Source organism: Crinia signifera, chromosome 2, assembly GCF_055691185.1.
Source record: "Crinia signifera chromosome 2, ASM5569118v1, whole genome shotgun sequence".
NCBI classification, from domain to species: Eukaryota; Metazoa; Chordata; class Amphibia; order Anura; family Myobatrachidae; genus Crinia; species Crinia signifera.
In genome coordinates this window covers 180343976-180358603 of record NC_139218.1, presented here as the reverse complement: position 1 = coordinate 180358603, position 14628 = coordinate 180343976, and the positions used below count along the sequence as shown (strand labels likewise).

General features: G+C 44.9%; 1 protein-coding gene across 1 annotated transcript; it reads right to left on the bottom strand.

Moving 5' to 3' along the window:
* Window positions 1–5779: 5779 nt before the first annotated feature.
* On the bottom strand, window positions 5780–13441 carry LOC146058462 (DNA excision repair protein ERCC-1-like). The gene is made up of 2 exons (XM_083170749.1): window positions 13411–13441; window positions 5780–6584 (listed from the first exon to the last, which is right to left on the bottom strand). Exons 1-2 carry the CDS (start codon window positions 13439–13441, stop codon window positions 5860–5862), a joined length of 756 nt encoding a protein of 251 aa, XP_083026875.1. The 3' UTR covers window positions 5780–5859.
* Between the last annotated feature and the right edge of the window lie 1187 nt (window positions 13442–14628).

Sequence of the window (14628 nt, the reverse complement as noted above, 5' to 3'; positions counted from 1 at the left end):
GGCCCTTCCAGAGTCCAGGACCCGGGACAGCTGTAGGTCTATACATCTCATGACTACTGCTTCCTGCTTTGCCATGGTAAAGATGCAAAGAGAAATACCAGTCTGTTCTCAAGGAGGACCAACAGCATGTTTTCCAGGTCACGTGGATTTTTAAAATGTGATGGTGATATACAAAGCTCCCACTGAGTGACCTGTAAATTGTGGACTGTTTGTGCTCCTTGTGAACTGAGTTTTATCTATAATATAACTGTCCTGTCCTACAGTTGCAGAAAATATACTAAATAATCACACAGTACAGTACTTTGCTGGGGCTTGCTGTCTACTCAGTCTTTGTTGATAACAAGGATTGAAGGTTGTTATCTGTGCAGCGGGTACAGATGGAGCAGCTCTCATTAGAGCTGTTCATGGTGATCACCAATCGCTGCCTTTCGCCATTGTCAGCAGGGGGCGTGCACACACAAGACGCTCGAGCACCCATTCTGACGGAGCCGGCCGCAACCTCCCCACCACTACCCCATCTTGTCCGTAGCCCCCCGCACTCCCCCCTAACTTCGCTTCAGGGAGATGGGCAGGGATTCTGCTCCCCGCTGCCGAGTGACTGAGACATCAAATGGAGCACCTCTCCACTAGCCTGGCGATTCCCTGAGCTGACAGAGAGGCGCTCCATCTGTATATTGTGCGGAGCTAGCGGCTGTGCTTATCGCAAGACAGTTCCGATATTATTGGTAAATATGCACAAACAATTGGATTATGGCCTTTTTCTAGGGAGTTGAGTCTCCTTAGTTGAGACTCCTTAGAAGAAGGCCCTAATAGGCTAAAACGCATTTGCTCATTTTTTCTCAATCTTTGTTTTTCAACTTGTCATTGTCCAAGTTGATGGGCAGGATTTAGCCGGTTGTTTATGGGCAACATTTGTCAAAAAAAATTATATTGTTCTTACTGGATTTCTTTTGACTAAATGAGACTTGTTTAACCAATGCTGTTTGTAAATTGTACTGTACTACTGCAAAGGATGAGCATAGGCAGTGAGAAGATGCCAACTAAACACATTCATCAGGTGTCCTGCCCAACATATGTTTTGTGATGCATACCTCCCAACTGTCCAGATTTTCGCAGGACTCTCCCATTTTTAGGGGATGGCCCCACATGGGGCTGGCAGTGTCCCGAGATGAGGGGGCAGTTAGGAGTCTCCTGCTGAGCAGAGCACTGATGAATAGATGCTGAGTACATTTGCACAGCATATATTCCCAGAGACAAAGGGGATGGGGGCATGGCCAGCAGCTCACAGTGCTGCTGGCCATTCCCCACAGCAGTGAAAATGTGAGGGTGACTTCTCTAGAGTGCCGCAATCAAAAGCCGTGTCACATTGCCACTAGTCCGGGTCCCGAATAACGTTGTTCACAAGTTCATAGGTATGGTGATGTAGTGGTTGTATTATACATTTTGAACGGTTTAGTATCCTTTTTGTACTACCCAAAGATTAAATAAAAAATAGCTGCTAAATTAATTGCAATAGATCAGTGTACCCAGCCACTTCTTTATCTACTGTATTCAGTGTTGGACTGGCCCACCAGGGACAGTCCCGGTAGGTCTCACTGCCTGGAGGTCTACCTCCTCCTTTAGGGATCAGGTTCCAGACTGTGCACTTAAATTACACATTATTCATATGTACATTCTACAGCACAAGTCTATGGTCTATTGTATACAGTGCATTGCTTTAATTAATTTTGTATATTATCATGAATGCACTAGTAGTATTTATATATATATATATATATATATATATATAGTAGTATTTATATATATATATATATATATATATATATACATACATGGGCCCCTACCAATGCATTTCCCAATGTGGGACCTTCTTTCCGAAGTCCCACACTGACTGCATGTGCTTCTAACTAAGTTGTCTTTGAGTTGTATCGCTCTGTGAAATGATAAATCATACTGTAGACAACAATAACCTATTAAATATGAAAGTGCAATAAACAGTAGATAACTAGGGCAGGGCTACATGGTCACGCGGCCCAGGCGCTGGATAGGGGGGCATAACTAGGGATGGCCATCGTTGCCTTTGTCATTGATGGTTGCCATCGATGGCAAAAGTGCAACTGGCCATCGATAGTGTAGAAATATTCAATGGATGACCATCAATGTTTTTACATATCGATGGTCATCCATTTTCTTTGATAGATTGGTCTGTGGGAAACTCAAAATGTGGGGGCGTGGCTTTGCGGGTGCCGGGGGCGTAGCGATGCTCCGTGTCCCAGCACCTTGGGAAAAAAGCAAAAACTAAACTATTCGTTTAAGCTTCACATCGATGGTGGGGAAACCATCTGTTTCACCCCCATCGATTGCAAAACTATTTGACATTGGCCATAAACCATCGATGATTTCTAATCATCAATGGTCAATGGCCATCCCTAGGCATAACCCAGGGCTGGGCAACACCGGCCCTCCAGATGTTAGTGAACTACACATCCCAGGATGCTTTGCATTAGTTTTGCTATGTGGCCATGCTGAAACTGATGCAAGGCATGCTGGGATGTGTAGTTTATCAACATCTGGATGGCTGGTGTTGCCCAGCCCTGGCATAACCAGTAACAGCCTAGTAACATGGAAGACCCGTGGCGCAGGAGGAAGACGGCATCCGTGAAAGGAAAACAGCACGTGAGGTAGGCGCCGGCGGGAGATGCGGCAGTCACCACCCATCCACCAGCACAGAAGAGACAATGCGGCCAGCTTTTCCTCTTGTAATCATGGAGCCTTTTAGCGCTGCTCCATCTCGCAGCACAGCTGCGAGCAGTGTCCCCTCAGTTCCACTTCTGCTCATTTGATGCAGTGTGGAATCATCAAGCAGCTCCACCCGCTGTGGTCATTTCTGTGCAGGTTGTGACTCTCAGCTATCTTGATCAGAGGGAGTGTTACTGGGGAATCCAGCCTGGGCATCTCCTTGTCATGGCTCGGCATCTCCACTCCTCAGCCGCCACTGTCAGGTAATGTAGCTTGTCAGCACTGCACAGTCCCTCACCGCTGCTCCATCTCTCCAGCCCTTCGCCTCAAGGACGGCTCACCTTAGGCTAAGCAGTTCCAGCTGCGGCTACCTTTTTATACTCTCTCCTCTGGGGCCAGCGGTGTCTCCTGCTCTGGTCTTGAGCCCCTCTCCTTAATACACATGCAGTCCTGTTCACCCCCTTCTATTGAGGTGGTACTGATCCAAAGTCTCAGGCCTGTTAAGGTAAAGGTCCAAGACTATTTAGGCCCAGTTTAACTCCCCTCCACGAGGGGGACTTATGATTTTTGTCTCTGTGAGGGTTCAGATCACTTCCCTCTGTGAGGGGTAACAGCCAACAAACATTATTACAATTTAAGCATATTTAATTATTACAAAAGCATGTCGTAAATCAATTATAACTCTATGAGTGTATCACATAACGTATGGGTTATATTATGAAATAGGCATTATGGTGTGTGATATAATGTGTAATGGGCATTACGGCATGGGGTACAGGTTGAGTATCCCTTATCCAAAATGCTCAGGACCGGAAAAATTTTGGATAACGGATTATTCTGTATTTTTGTATTTCAATGATGTATCTTGAGGTGTCTAGCATTTATGTTGTACAAACACATCAAACACATGAAATACCAGGGCCGATGCTAGGGTATTAGGAGCCCTCCTGCAAACTATTATACTATTTGTATACTGTACAAAAGGAGTAAGGTCTTACAAGGAAGGGGTATGGCCTTACAATAGTACCCCTATTTCACAATCAGGGGGAAAATCACCCAATGATTATGTACATTAACACAATGGGGGGAAGGATGGTTAGAGGGTTGGGGGAGATTTTAAACTAGGCGACGGGGGCAAGACATTATGGGACCATCAGGGAGAGAAGCCGGACTGGGATCAGGAATCATATGGGGGAAGGAGATGGGGGGGGGGGGGGGACAGAGGAAGCTAGTAAAGAATTCAGATGGGTCCTGGGGTGAAACTAATCACAATATTAGAGCCATATCTAAAAATAAACATAAATTAAAATGCTTACTGGCTAATGCAAGAAGCTTAGTGAGTAAAATCGGGGAGCTAGAAACGGTGATCAGTAGGGACGACTACCACATCATTGGTATAACAGAAACATGGTGTAATGAGTCGCATGACTGGGCATTAAACATGGAGGGATATACACTCTACAGGAAAGACAGGGAAAATAGAAGGGGTGGGGGTGTAAATAATAACTTAACATCATGTGAGAAAAATATGAGCACAGACCTAGAAGAAGACAACTCGGAGACAGTGTGGGCAGAGATAACCGACAATAACAAAAAAACGGTACTTATGTAGTATCTGGGCTGCCGATTTTGTGATTGTATGCCTTACCTTAAGGCATACAATCAGATGCGATGCGATTCGATGCGATTTTGCATAGGATTCAATGTTAAGAAGGTCCTGTTCATTTCCCCACTATCCAAGTGGGCATAGAGTTGATTTTATATAGCGTGGCGAGCGCAGCGTGGCGAGCGAAGCGAGCCCCGCGAGGGGACGCATATTTCTTAAAAAGTATTCTGTGTCCCCTCGCGGGGCTCGCTACGCTCGCCACGCTTCGGGCTCGGTGGCTCGCTACGCTCGCCACAGGTTTATATCCAACTCCATGCCCACTTGGATAGTGGGGAAAGGAAAAGGACCCCTTTTTCCCATTGAATTCTATGTTAAAATGGACTCAGACCATTTTAACATTGAATCCTATGGAAAAATCTTGACCATCGCATCGCATACGATTTGGTCGCATGCGATGCGATGCGATCCGATTTCTAAATCGGACGCCCAGATACTACATAAGTACCCAAAAAACAAAATTATAATAGGGGTATGCTATAGACCACCAAATATAAACGAAAGGGAAGAGTCTCTTCTTTTAAACCAAATCAAACAATCATCAAATCAGGGTCAGGTATTAATTATGGGGGATATTAATTTACCCGACATTGATTGGGAAAACGAAACAGGTAAATCAGCAAGAAGCAATGGGTTCTTAAGCTTACTTAAAGACCAGTTTATTACACAAACGGTAGAAACTCCAACTCGTGAAGAGGCACTCTGGGACTTAGTATTAACAAATAACACAGACTTAGTTTCAAACACAAAAGTAATTGAACAATTAGGGAACAGTGATTACAATATAGTTTCACTGGAAATCAACTTTCTGCAAAAATACTAAACTTCAGAAAAGCAAACTTTGAATTATTCAGGGAAGCCCTAACAGGAATTGGGTGGGAAACGGTTATGGAGAGAAAAAATGCAGAGGAAATGTGGGATACTCTAAAAAAGGTGCTTGATTCACTAACTATTGAATACATTCCTAAAGTAACTAAAGGTAAATTCAATAAAAAAAAGGTCACCATGGTTTGACAAAAAAGTAAGGTCAGCTATCAACAATAAAACAAGAGCATTTAAATTCTATCAAAATAACATGAATGAGGAGGCGTTCGCAAAATACAAAGAATCAAACAAAACTTGTAAAGGGGTAATCAAAGCAGCTAATACCACTTTCACATCGCCGACACGTTTTAAAAACCGGTATTTAAAACGGTAATTAAAACGGGTCAGAGCCTTAACATTGCTGCAGATTACCGTTTTAAATACCGGTTTATACCCCTTTCACATCGCACTTTTAAAACGGTAAATTGCCGTTTTTTTTTCCCTTTTTTCCCTTTTTTTTTTTTTTTTTAAGCTTATAAATACAATTTAATGTGTGCGAGTCATTCTAGACAATGGGCCAGTCCAAGAGCCGCCATCCTCCAGGGGGTTGCATGTGCTGATTCTACGACTGGACCAATCCATTTCAGTGCTTACTACTTCGTTTTGAGGAAAGGTTCATGCAGAGTGTCAAACAGCCTCTTTGCTTTCTGGGGACCGAGTCCTGGGCAAAGAGACAGGTCTTCTCTAGTTGCGTTTGCAAGGTCTGCGATGGTCCCGAATGTGGTGAGCAGTGTGCCGCTGTCTGTCTTGTTCACGGACTTCACAGTAGTCAGGCAGTCTGTTACCCTGGACATGAAGCCGTTTTCTGTCTGCTCTTTCAGGGCATCTGCCGGCTTTTGTTCATAGCATTTGTAGGTCTCCAAGTACCGCGCAGCCTCATCCGGGCTCCAGCTCAGTATCAGGGTGCAGTCTGCCAGGATACAGATTTTTGCCAGTTCCTTCAGTGAGAAGTGAGGGTCTTTCACGTCCACCTGCACCAAGAGTAAACGGAGGGCATAGGACTGACCCAGGGTCCGCAGGCGTGTGTGTATGTATTCTGGATTCAGGTTATGGTAACGCAAACTAAGGAACAGGGCGCAACATGTCTCCCCCAACACATAATCTGGTACAATGTCACCAAACTCCCATGGTATATTCCGAACGTGCTTAAGGAGCGGGTTCCCCCTCTGCCGGGTGCTGACCACGATACAGCTCCGCCCACCTCCAGACTTCACAGCTGGGACGTCCGCCTGTCCAGGAATAGAGCAACCGGTCAGCTCCTTGGAATCTCCCGCACCGATCTGTGGCCTCAGTTCCAGGCGCGGCTCTACCGTTTCGCCTCAGCATCATTAATGGACAGAAAACGTCACTCACGGTCATCCCCGGTTATAAGGCGGCCGGATTCATTTCAGGGGCTTCCATGTTAATCCCCGGCAGCCACGGGCAGCTAACACTTCCAGGTACATGGGGGACGGGTTTTTTTTTTTACAAGGAACCGTGTAGGACTCTGCTTTTTACACGGTTCGAAATGCCAGTTAACTTTAAACGGTAAATCGGCTGTGGTGCATTCACAGTGCAGGCTTAAACGTTTTAAAAAGGGAAAAAAACGGCAATTTACCGTTTTAAAAGTGCGATGTGAAAGGGGTATAAAAGATTATATGAAGAGTGCATAGCCACTGAAAGCAAAACCAACCCAAAGAAGTTTTTTAAAAACATAAATAGTAAACGTTTAATTAAGGAAAACATAGGCCCACTAACTGATACTAGTGGAAAAAGTGTTACTGAGGACAAGGAAAAAGCAAAACTGTTAAATGAGTTTTTCTCATCAGTATTTACTAAGGGAGAGCAGACTGTGGAACGAACATTTACCACAAACGGGACAAATAAGCCAGATCTCATTGTGGATTTCACGCCGAAAGAAATAGTACTGAGGCTAAGCAAACTCAAAACAAATAAATCACCAGGGCCAGATGGGATTCATCCGAGGGTATTAATGGAATTAAGGGATGAACTAGCTACCCCTGTACATTATATCTTTAGCAAGTCACTATCATCAGGTATAGTACCAAAAGATTGGAGAATAGCACAGGTAGTGCCAATATTCAAAAAAGGAAAAAAGGAAGATCCGCTAATTACAGACCTGTTGGTTTAACATCAATTGTGGGTAAACTATTTGAAGGATTTTTAAGGGATGGTATCCAGGAATATTTAGAACATCACCGTCTACTCAGTACTTACCAACATGGGTTCGTGAAAAATCGTTCATGCCAAACTAATCTACTAGGGTTCTATGAAGAGGTTAGCAAAAACCTTGATAATGGAAATGCTGTACTGTAGATGTGATTTTCCTAGATTTCGCTAAAGCATTTGATACTGTCCCACACAAGAGATTGATTAATAAAATGGAGAACCTAGGATTGGGTGAAAATATCTGCAGATGGGTAGGGAATTGGCTATGTAATAGAGAACAAAGAGGTTGTGAATGGTGCCGTATCAGATACGATACCGGTACTAAGTGGAGTGCCCCAGGGTTCGGTTTTGGGGCCCATTCTGTTTAACATTTTTATTAACGATATTGGGATAGGGTTACTCAGCAATGTATCCATCTTTGCGGACGATACCAAAGTCATCAAATCATCAGAAGATGTCACCATGCTTCAATATGATCTTGCAATTCTAGATGAGTGGGCAAAAAAATGGAAGATGAGGTTCAATGTAGATAAATGTAAGGTTATGCACCTTGGGAGACACAACCAGTGTGCAAGTTACAACCTTAGAGGAGAGGAACTGGGTAATTCTATACTTGAAAAGGATCTAGGAGTCCAAATAGACAGCAAACTGGGATGTAGTGCCCATTGTAATGTAGCAACAAAAAAGGCCAACAAAATTCTGGAATGTATTAAGAGGGGAATGGAAACTAGGGACTCAAGGGTAATTATGCCACTGTATAAAGCATTGGTGAGACCTCACCTTGAGTACTGAGTGCAGTTCTGGGCCCCACACTATAAAAAGGACATCATAGAATTAGAAAAAATCCAAAGGCGAGCAACAAAGCTTATTAGGGGAATGGAGAATTTAAGCTACGGGGAGAGATTAAGAAATTTGGGACTATTTACATTTGAAAAGAGACGTTTAAGGGGGGACATGCTCAACATGTACAAGTATATCAAGGGCCAATATAAGGAACTGTCACGCACCCTCTTTTCTACGAGAAAGAAATCTAGGACATGAGGGCATTAGTATAGATTAGAAGAAAAAAGATTTAATTCAGCTAGTAGAAAGAATTTCTATACGGTCAGAACAGTCAAACTCTGGAACTCTCTTCCCAGAGAGGTAGTAACGGCTGGCTCATTAAATGCATTCAAGGCAAAGTTGGACAAACTTTTACTGGATAAAAACATCCATGGGTACAAATAAGAAATATAATCTGTCTGTAAAATATCAGAACCTACCAAATCAGCAATGGATATCTATACCAGGTTGAACTAGATGGACGCAAGTCTTTTTTCAGCCTTACCTACTATGTAACTATGGGGCAGATTTATTAAGCTTGGAGAAGAGATAAACTGGAGATAAAGCGGAGAAAAGGTAAAAGGAGATAAAGCACCAGCCAATCAGCTGTGTTTGAAAAAGACAGTTGGGAGTTGATTGGCTGTGCTTTATCTCCTTTTACCTTTTCTCCGCTTTATCTCCAGTTCATCTCTTCTCCAAGCTTAATAAATCTGCCCCTATGTAACAATAGTGCTCCTTATACACAGTATGCCACACAGTAGTGCCACAATATTAACAAAAAAAAAAAAAATATATATATATATATATATATATATATATATATATATATATATATATATCCTGCTAGATTTGGTTTAGGAATAGGGGGGGCATTATAATTCAACTATTAAATAATAATAAATACTCACTATTCCTAGCCCAGACTGGAAGGTTCCTTCTCTGTTCAGATCAGCTCCTCCGAGTTGAACCAGCGAGTGGTGGCTGACAGTATCTGAGCTGGCCAGCACCCTCTGCTGGCTGACTGACTGGCTGGCTATTTACACTTCTGCTGAAATATTTAATGGCCCAGCCAGCCCTGCTGATACATCCCCTACATTACTACCAATGCTGTGCAATGCTAGCCGGGCGCACCTCTATACTGTATTTCATGTTTCACACTGCCGGCACTGATAGAAGCATTGGCAGCCATCAGCAATAGTGATCCCGGAAAGCAGACGAGTAGCAGAGTAGGGAGAGCGCCTCTCCAGCACGGTGCCTCCCTGCTCTGCATCCGCTGCTGAGCGGCTAGCGCTGGCCCTATGAAACACACACAAATATATTTTATTTGTGTATAAAACAAAGGGCCTTATTCTAGTTCACTCTTTCTGACAAAATCCTTCTTAGATGGACAAAACCATGTGCACTGCAGGTGGGGCAGATGTAACATGTGCAGAGAGAATGAGAATTAGGTGGGGTTTTACTTCAAAGTGAGATTTATATTGCAGTGTAGAAATAAAGCAGTCAGTATTTTTCCTGCACAGAAACAAAATAACTCACCCAAATCTAATTCTCTCTGCATATGTTATATCTGCCCCACCCGCAGTGCACATGGTTTTGTCCATCTAAGATGGATTTTGTCAGAAAGAGTGAACCAAAATAACCCCCAAAGTTTCAAAACATTAAACAAAGTTTGGAACAATCTCAGGCACTGAATTTGCACTTACACATACAGTATTTAGTACCAGTTACATATCACGTGCTCAGTAGTGCTGTTACAGATGTCCCCAGTAATGCTTTTAGCAAAAAAAATATATACAAATATATATATATATATATATATATATATATATATATACTAGGTGATTCATCGCGCCCTACGGGCGCTCTTCACACCGTCGTAAGGGGCTGCGCCCCCTTAATTTGTGAACGTTTGTATATGAGAAATATGGTTAGAATTGTATGAAAGATGCCCTGTATTGCAACTTAGGTGTCCGCGAATCGCGGGAGGGGGGGTCGCGGAGGGTGCCGCGAATTGCAGGAGGGGGGGTCGCGGGGGGTGCCGCGAATTGCAGGAGGGGGGGTTGTGGGGGGGTGGATGCTGCGAATCGCGGGAGGGGAGGGATTGCAGAGAATCGCGGGAGGGGGTCGCGGGGTGGGTTGCCGCAAATCGCGGGAGGGGGGTTACGGGGGCGGGGGTTGCGGCGAATCATGGTAGGGGGGGTCGCGGGGGGTGTGCCGTGAATCACGGGAGGGGGGGTCACGGGGTGGGGTGCCGAGAATCGCGGGGGGGGTGTGTGTGTGCCGTGAATCGCGGGAGTGGGGGTTGCGGGGGGGGTGGGGGGGGTGTGACGCGAATCGCCACAAGAAAAAATCAACACAGAAAGGTCAACACATGTAAATGTTGACATAAGTGTGGCACTTTATTGGTGTCCATGTCGACACATGAGAATGAATATGAAAATATTCAAAAAATGACAAAAAAACTTCAAAAACTCATGTCAACCTTTTCCATTGTCGACCATAGCCATGTCAGTGTTTTCCATGTGCAATTTAATTCTGGAGCTGCCGCGAATCACGGGGGGGGGGGGTGCCGCGAATTGCGGGAGGGGGGGTCGCGGGGGTGGGTGCCGCGAATCGCGGGAGGGCGGGGTTCACAGGGGTTCCGGTGGGGGGTTGCCGCGAATTGCGGGAGGTGGGGGGTCACGGGGGGTGCCGCGAATCGCGGGAGGGGGGGGTGTGACGCGAATCGCCACAAGAAAAAATCAACACAGAAAGGTCAACACATGTAAATGTTGACATAAGTGTGCCACTTCATTGGTGTCCATGTCGACACATGACAATGAATATGAAAAAATTAAAAAAATTAAAAATAAATCTTCAAAAACTCATGTCAACCTTTTTCATTGTCGACCATAGCCATGTCAGTGTTTTGCATGTGCCATTTAATCCTGGGGCTGCTGCGAATTGCGAGGGGGGGGGGGGTGCCGCGAATCGCGGGAGGGGGGTCGCAGGGGGGGTGCCGCCAATCGTGCAAGGGGGGGTCGCGGCGGGGTTCTTTTTGCCGCGAATCGCGGGAGGGAGGTCGCGGGGGGGGGTGTTTTTTCCGCGAATCGGGGGGGGGTGTCACGGGGGAGGGTTTGCCGCGATTCGCGGGAGGGGGGGGGGTCGCGGGGTGGTGGTTATGCCGCGAATTGCGGGAGGGGTCGTGGGGGGGTTCTTTTTGCAGCGAATCGCGGGAGGGGGGGTTGCGGGGGTGTTTTTGCTGCGAATCGCGGTAGGGGGGGTCACGGGGGAGCGGGTGTTTTTTCCCGCGAATCGCGGGAGGGCGTGCGGGGGGGAGGTTTTGCCGCAAATCGCGGGAGGGGGGCGCTCACCTGGTGGCTGTAGAGTAGCAGTGCTGGGCAACATGGGAAGGCAGTGGGTGTCTGGCACTGTCTGTGGGCTCACTGGGCTGGTTCTCTGTCACATACCTCCCAGCATGACCCTCTCCAGGAGGGACACAATGCTCTGTTTCTAGACTTCCCCTTAATGTATGATTGCCATCACCTGTTTTAAACAGGTTAATTTCTCAGAAAGGTGTTCAGCACAGATGAAGGCAATCACACATTAAGAGGAAAGTCCAGGAACAGAGCGTTATAGACACAGACACCCACTTTGAGTGACAGATGTAGCCAAATATATAGGAGATATATAGATAGATATATCTATATATATATATGTATATATATATATATATATATATATATATATATATATATATATATAATTTTTCACTTTCTGAAATGTATGGTTTTCAAAATAATTTGGATAAGGGATATTGGTATAAGGGATACTCAACCTGTATATGCAATGGGAATTATGGTGTGTCTGTTATAGGGCTGGATGCACTAAAGCAAAAATGCAGTAAAAACCCCTTTACCCCATAAAGGGTTTTTTTTTATCTCATTTTGGTATGCAGGAAACCCTGCACGGACCCCCGCTGCTCCCCCATACACACGCATACTCCTGTGTCCGGGCAGCCTCCTGCTGTGCTGCCCAGACCAGTGACCTCCTCCCTAGCTTCGTACTTCTCCTTCTGGGTGCAGGGAAGATGAAGCAGAGCTCGGCAGCAACAGCCAGGCAGGAGGAGGGGGGAGAGTCGCCGGGGACCCGCTCACCCCCCCGGTGGCTGCTTTGCAAAGGGTAGCTCTTATCACAAGATCAGCATGTGTTAGAGAATGTTAGTATCACTGCGGTAGCCAGCAGAGGGAGACAGTAAGGGACTGCAGATGGTAAAGCATACCCCCCCCCCCCCCCCCCCCATGTGTAATGGCCATTATGGTGTGTGTGGTATAATGTGTAATGGGAATTATGGTGTCGTGTAATAGCCAAATCATGCACATGAAATTAATTGCAGCTTGGTATACTGTATGCCAATGATGAAGAATGCTAATGCTTTCAAGCCAGACAGGTTGTGTAGTTTCAGTCATAATGAAAATAAATTCATGTCTTTTACTGGTCATGTCCTATGACATTTTCATTCAATACATTAAGGTTACATTTCTAGATTCTGCACTGTAATTATAAGCAGGGGCATCAGAAGGAGGGCGCAAGCTGCACCCGGGTGTCCTCTTTGGAGGGGGAGACACCAAAATGCTGGCTTCTCTACAGTGACAGGACCCGGGTGCTGCTGTATGAAATTCTCCTGCAGCACCTGGCTCCTGTCATAAAGGAGGAGCTGACAGTAATGGGATGCTGGGCTGCTCCTGGAGTGAGAAACCAGGCCCGGGCCTGAGTAATTAGTACATGCTCTCACCCTCTTGGGGGCCATGGTCACCTCACTTGGTGATGCCTCTGATCAGAAGCTATAATAACCATTTCCTTTTAGCACATGAGAACCAAAAGGGAATACAGTATTTTGATTCAAATAGACATTTTATGAAGTTCATCCTCAAAATTTTAGACAACAGACTAAAAGGAAATGGTTTGCCAAAAGAAAAATTATTTGCGGTGTATCAGTAGGGTAAACCAAATTTCTACTCATAATGCATGTATGCTGCTTACTTTCAGGTCCCTTTATTTATACTGAAACCTTTAAAAGGAATGGATTGTTTAAGGGACTGTCATAGTGTCACGGAAGAATAGATTTTGATTGAAGTGTTTTCATTTTTACAGTACAGTCACTATTTCAGCACCTGAAGGAACCGGCACTTTTTCTATCAACATGGTTGGATATAGTGATTCAAATTGTCTTACACCAATACCACAGAATGGGGAAGTACCCATTGGAAATATCTTCTGTATCGGGTTGTCTTCTTCAGATGCAGATGGTGATACGTTTGTTTTACAAACAGATTCATGCATTGGCAGTCCTACTGCGGATGAGAATGACCCAAATCATGTGCAACTTATAGCAGGAGGGTAAGTTAAATGTATCCAGTGCAAATATTATGGTCTTCATATTGTTAACTGGGTTCACAGTTATCATTCAATGCAGATGATGCCATACTGTATATACAGTACACCCTTTGTAAGCTTAGTAATTAATCAAATAAAATGTAATTTATTTGCACATGAAAAATATGTTTCCATGTGGGAAAAAGTACAAGTTCCAGGCTGAGACAATAATGAGTACAATGAAACTGAAAAGTGGTGGAAAAAACGCCACTGCAGACTAAGCGCTGGCATGGGGAGCTGGCACCTTGGGGGAACCCGGTCTCTGCAGATTCCTTGATGTCTGGCCATCCACATGGAATCTGCTTAAATATGGCATACTAAAAATAGGCTCCAACTTGGGAAAGACAGACCCTAGCGGTCCTACTGGTCCTCTAGCGTCTGTCAGGCTTGCGCAGCATACACAGTGCTACCCCGAAATGCAGATTCCACTGGTGGGCCATGAAACCCCCTGGCAATAAGCATGTAACCACTGGGCAATGAGCTTGTAACCCCTGGCAACGAGTATGTAACCCCGGTCAACAAGCCTGTAACTCCTGGCAATGAGCATGTAACCCCTGTCAAGAAACATGTAACACCTAGAAATGAGCATGCAACCCCTGGCAACAAGAAAGCAACCCTGGGTAATGTCTGAGTATGTCATAAAAAAAAAATTTATGATGGGGGGGGGGGGGGCACTGGAAACGTTTTCTGGCTGGGTGGTGCTAATTTTTTTAAGCTACATCACTAAATCTGAACCTATTTCACTACTACTAATTTACATTTATTGGGTAAGATATTAATCATGACACATGACATTTGATTTCTATTAACAGTTCCGCAGTTCCTGGTGATGTTAATGTCCAAGTTGTGGAGAATGGACAGTCTCTAATTGACAGGATTCTAATTAATTCATTCCAATTTCAAGGTTCCAATTTCGTGTATATAACCTGTAAAGTGCGATTCTGTAGCAAAAGTAA

Excerpts from the sequence above, each read along its gene's own strand:
- LOC146058462 (XM_083170749.1), bottom strand. The coding sequence starts at position 13,441 with ATGTTGATAGAAAAAGTGCCGGTTCCTTCAG. Across the intron at positions 6,585-13,410 it reads AAAAGTGCCGGTTCCTTCAG|GCGAAACGGTAGAGCCGCGC; the intron begins GTGCTGAAATAG and ends AATGATGCTGAG.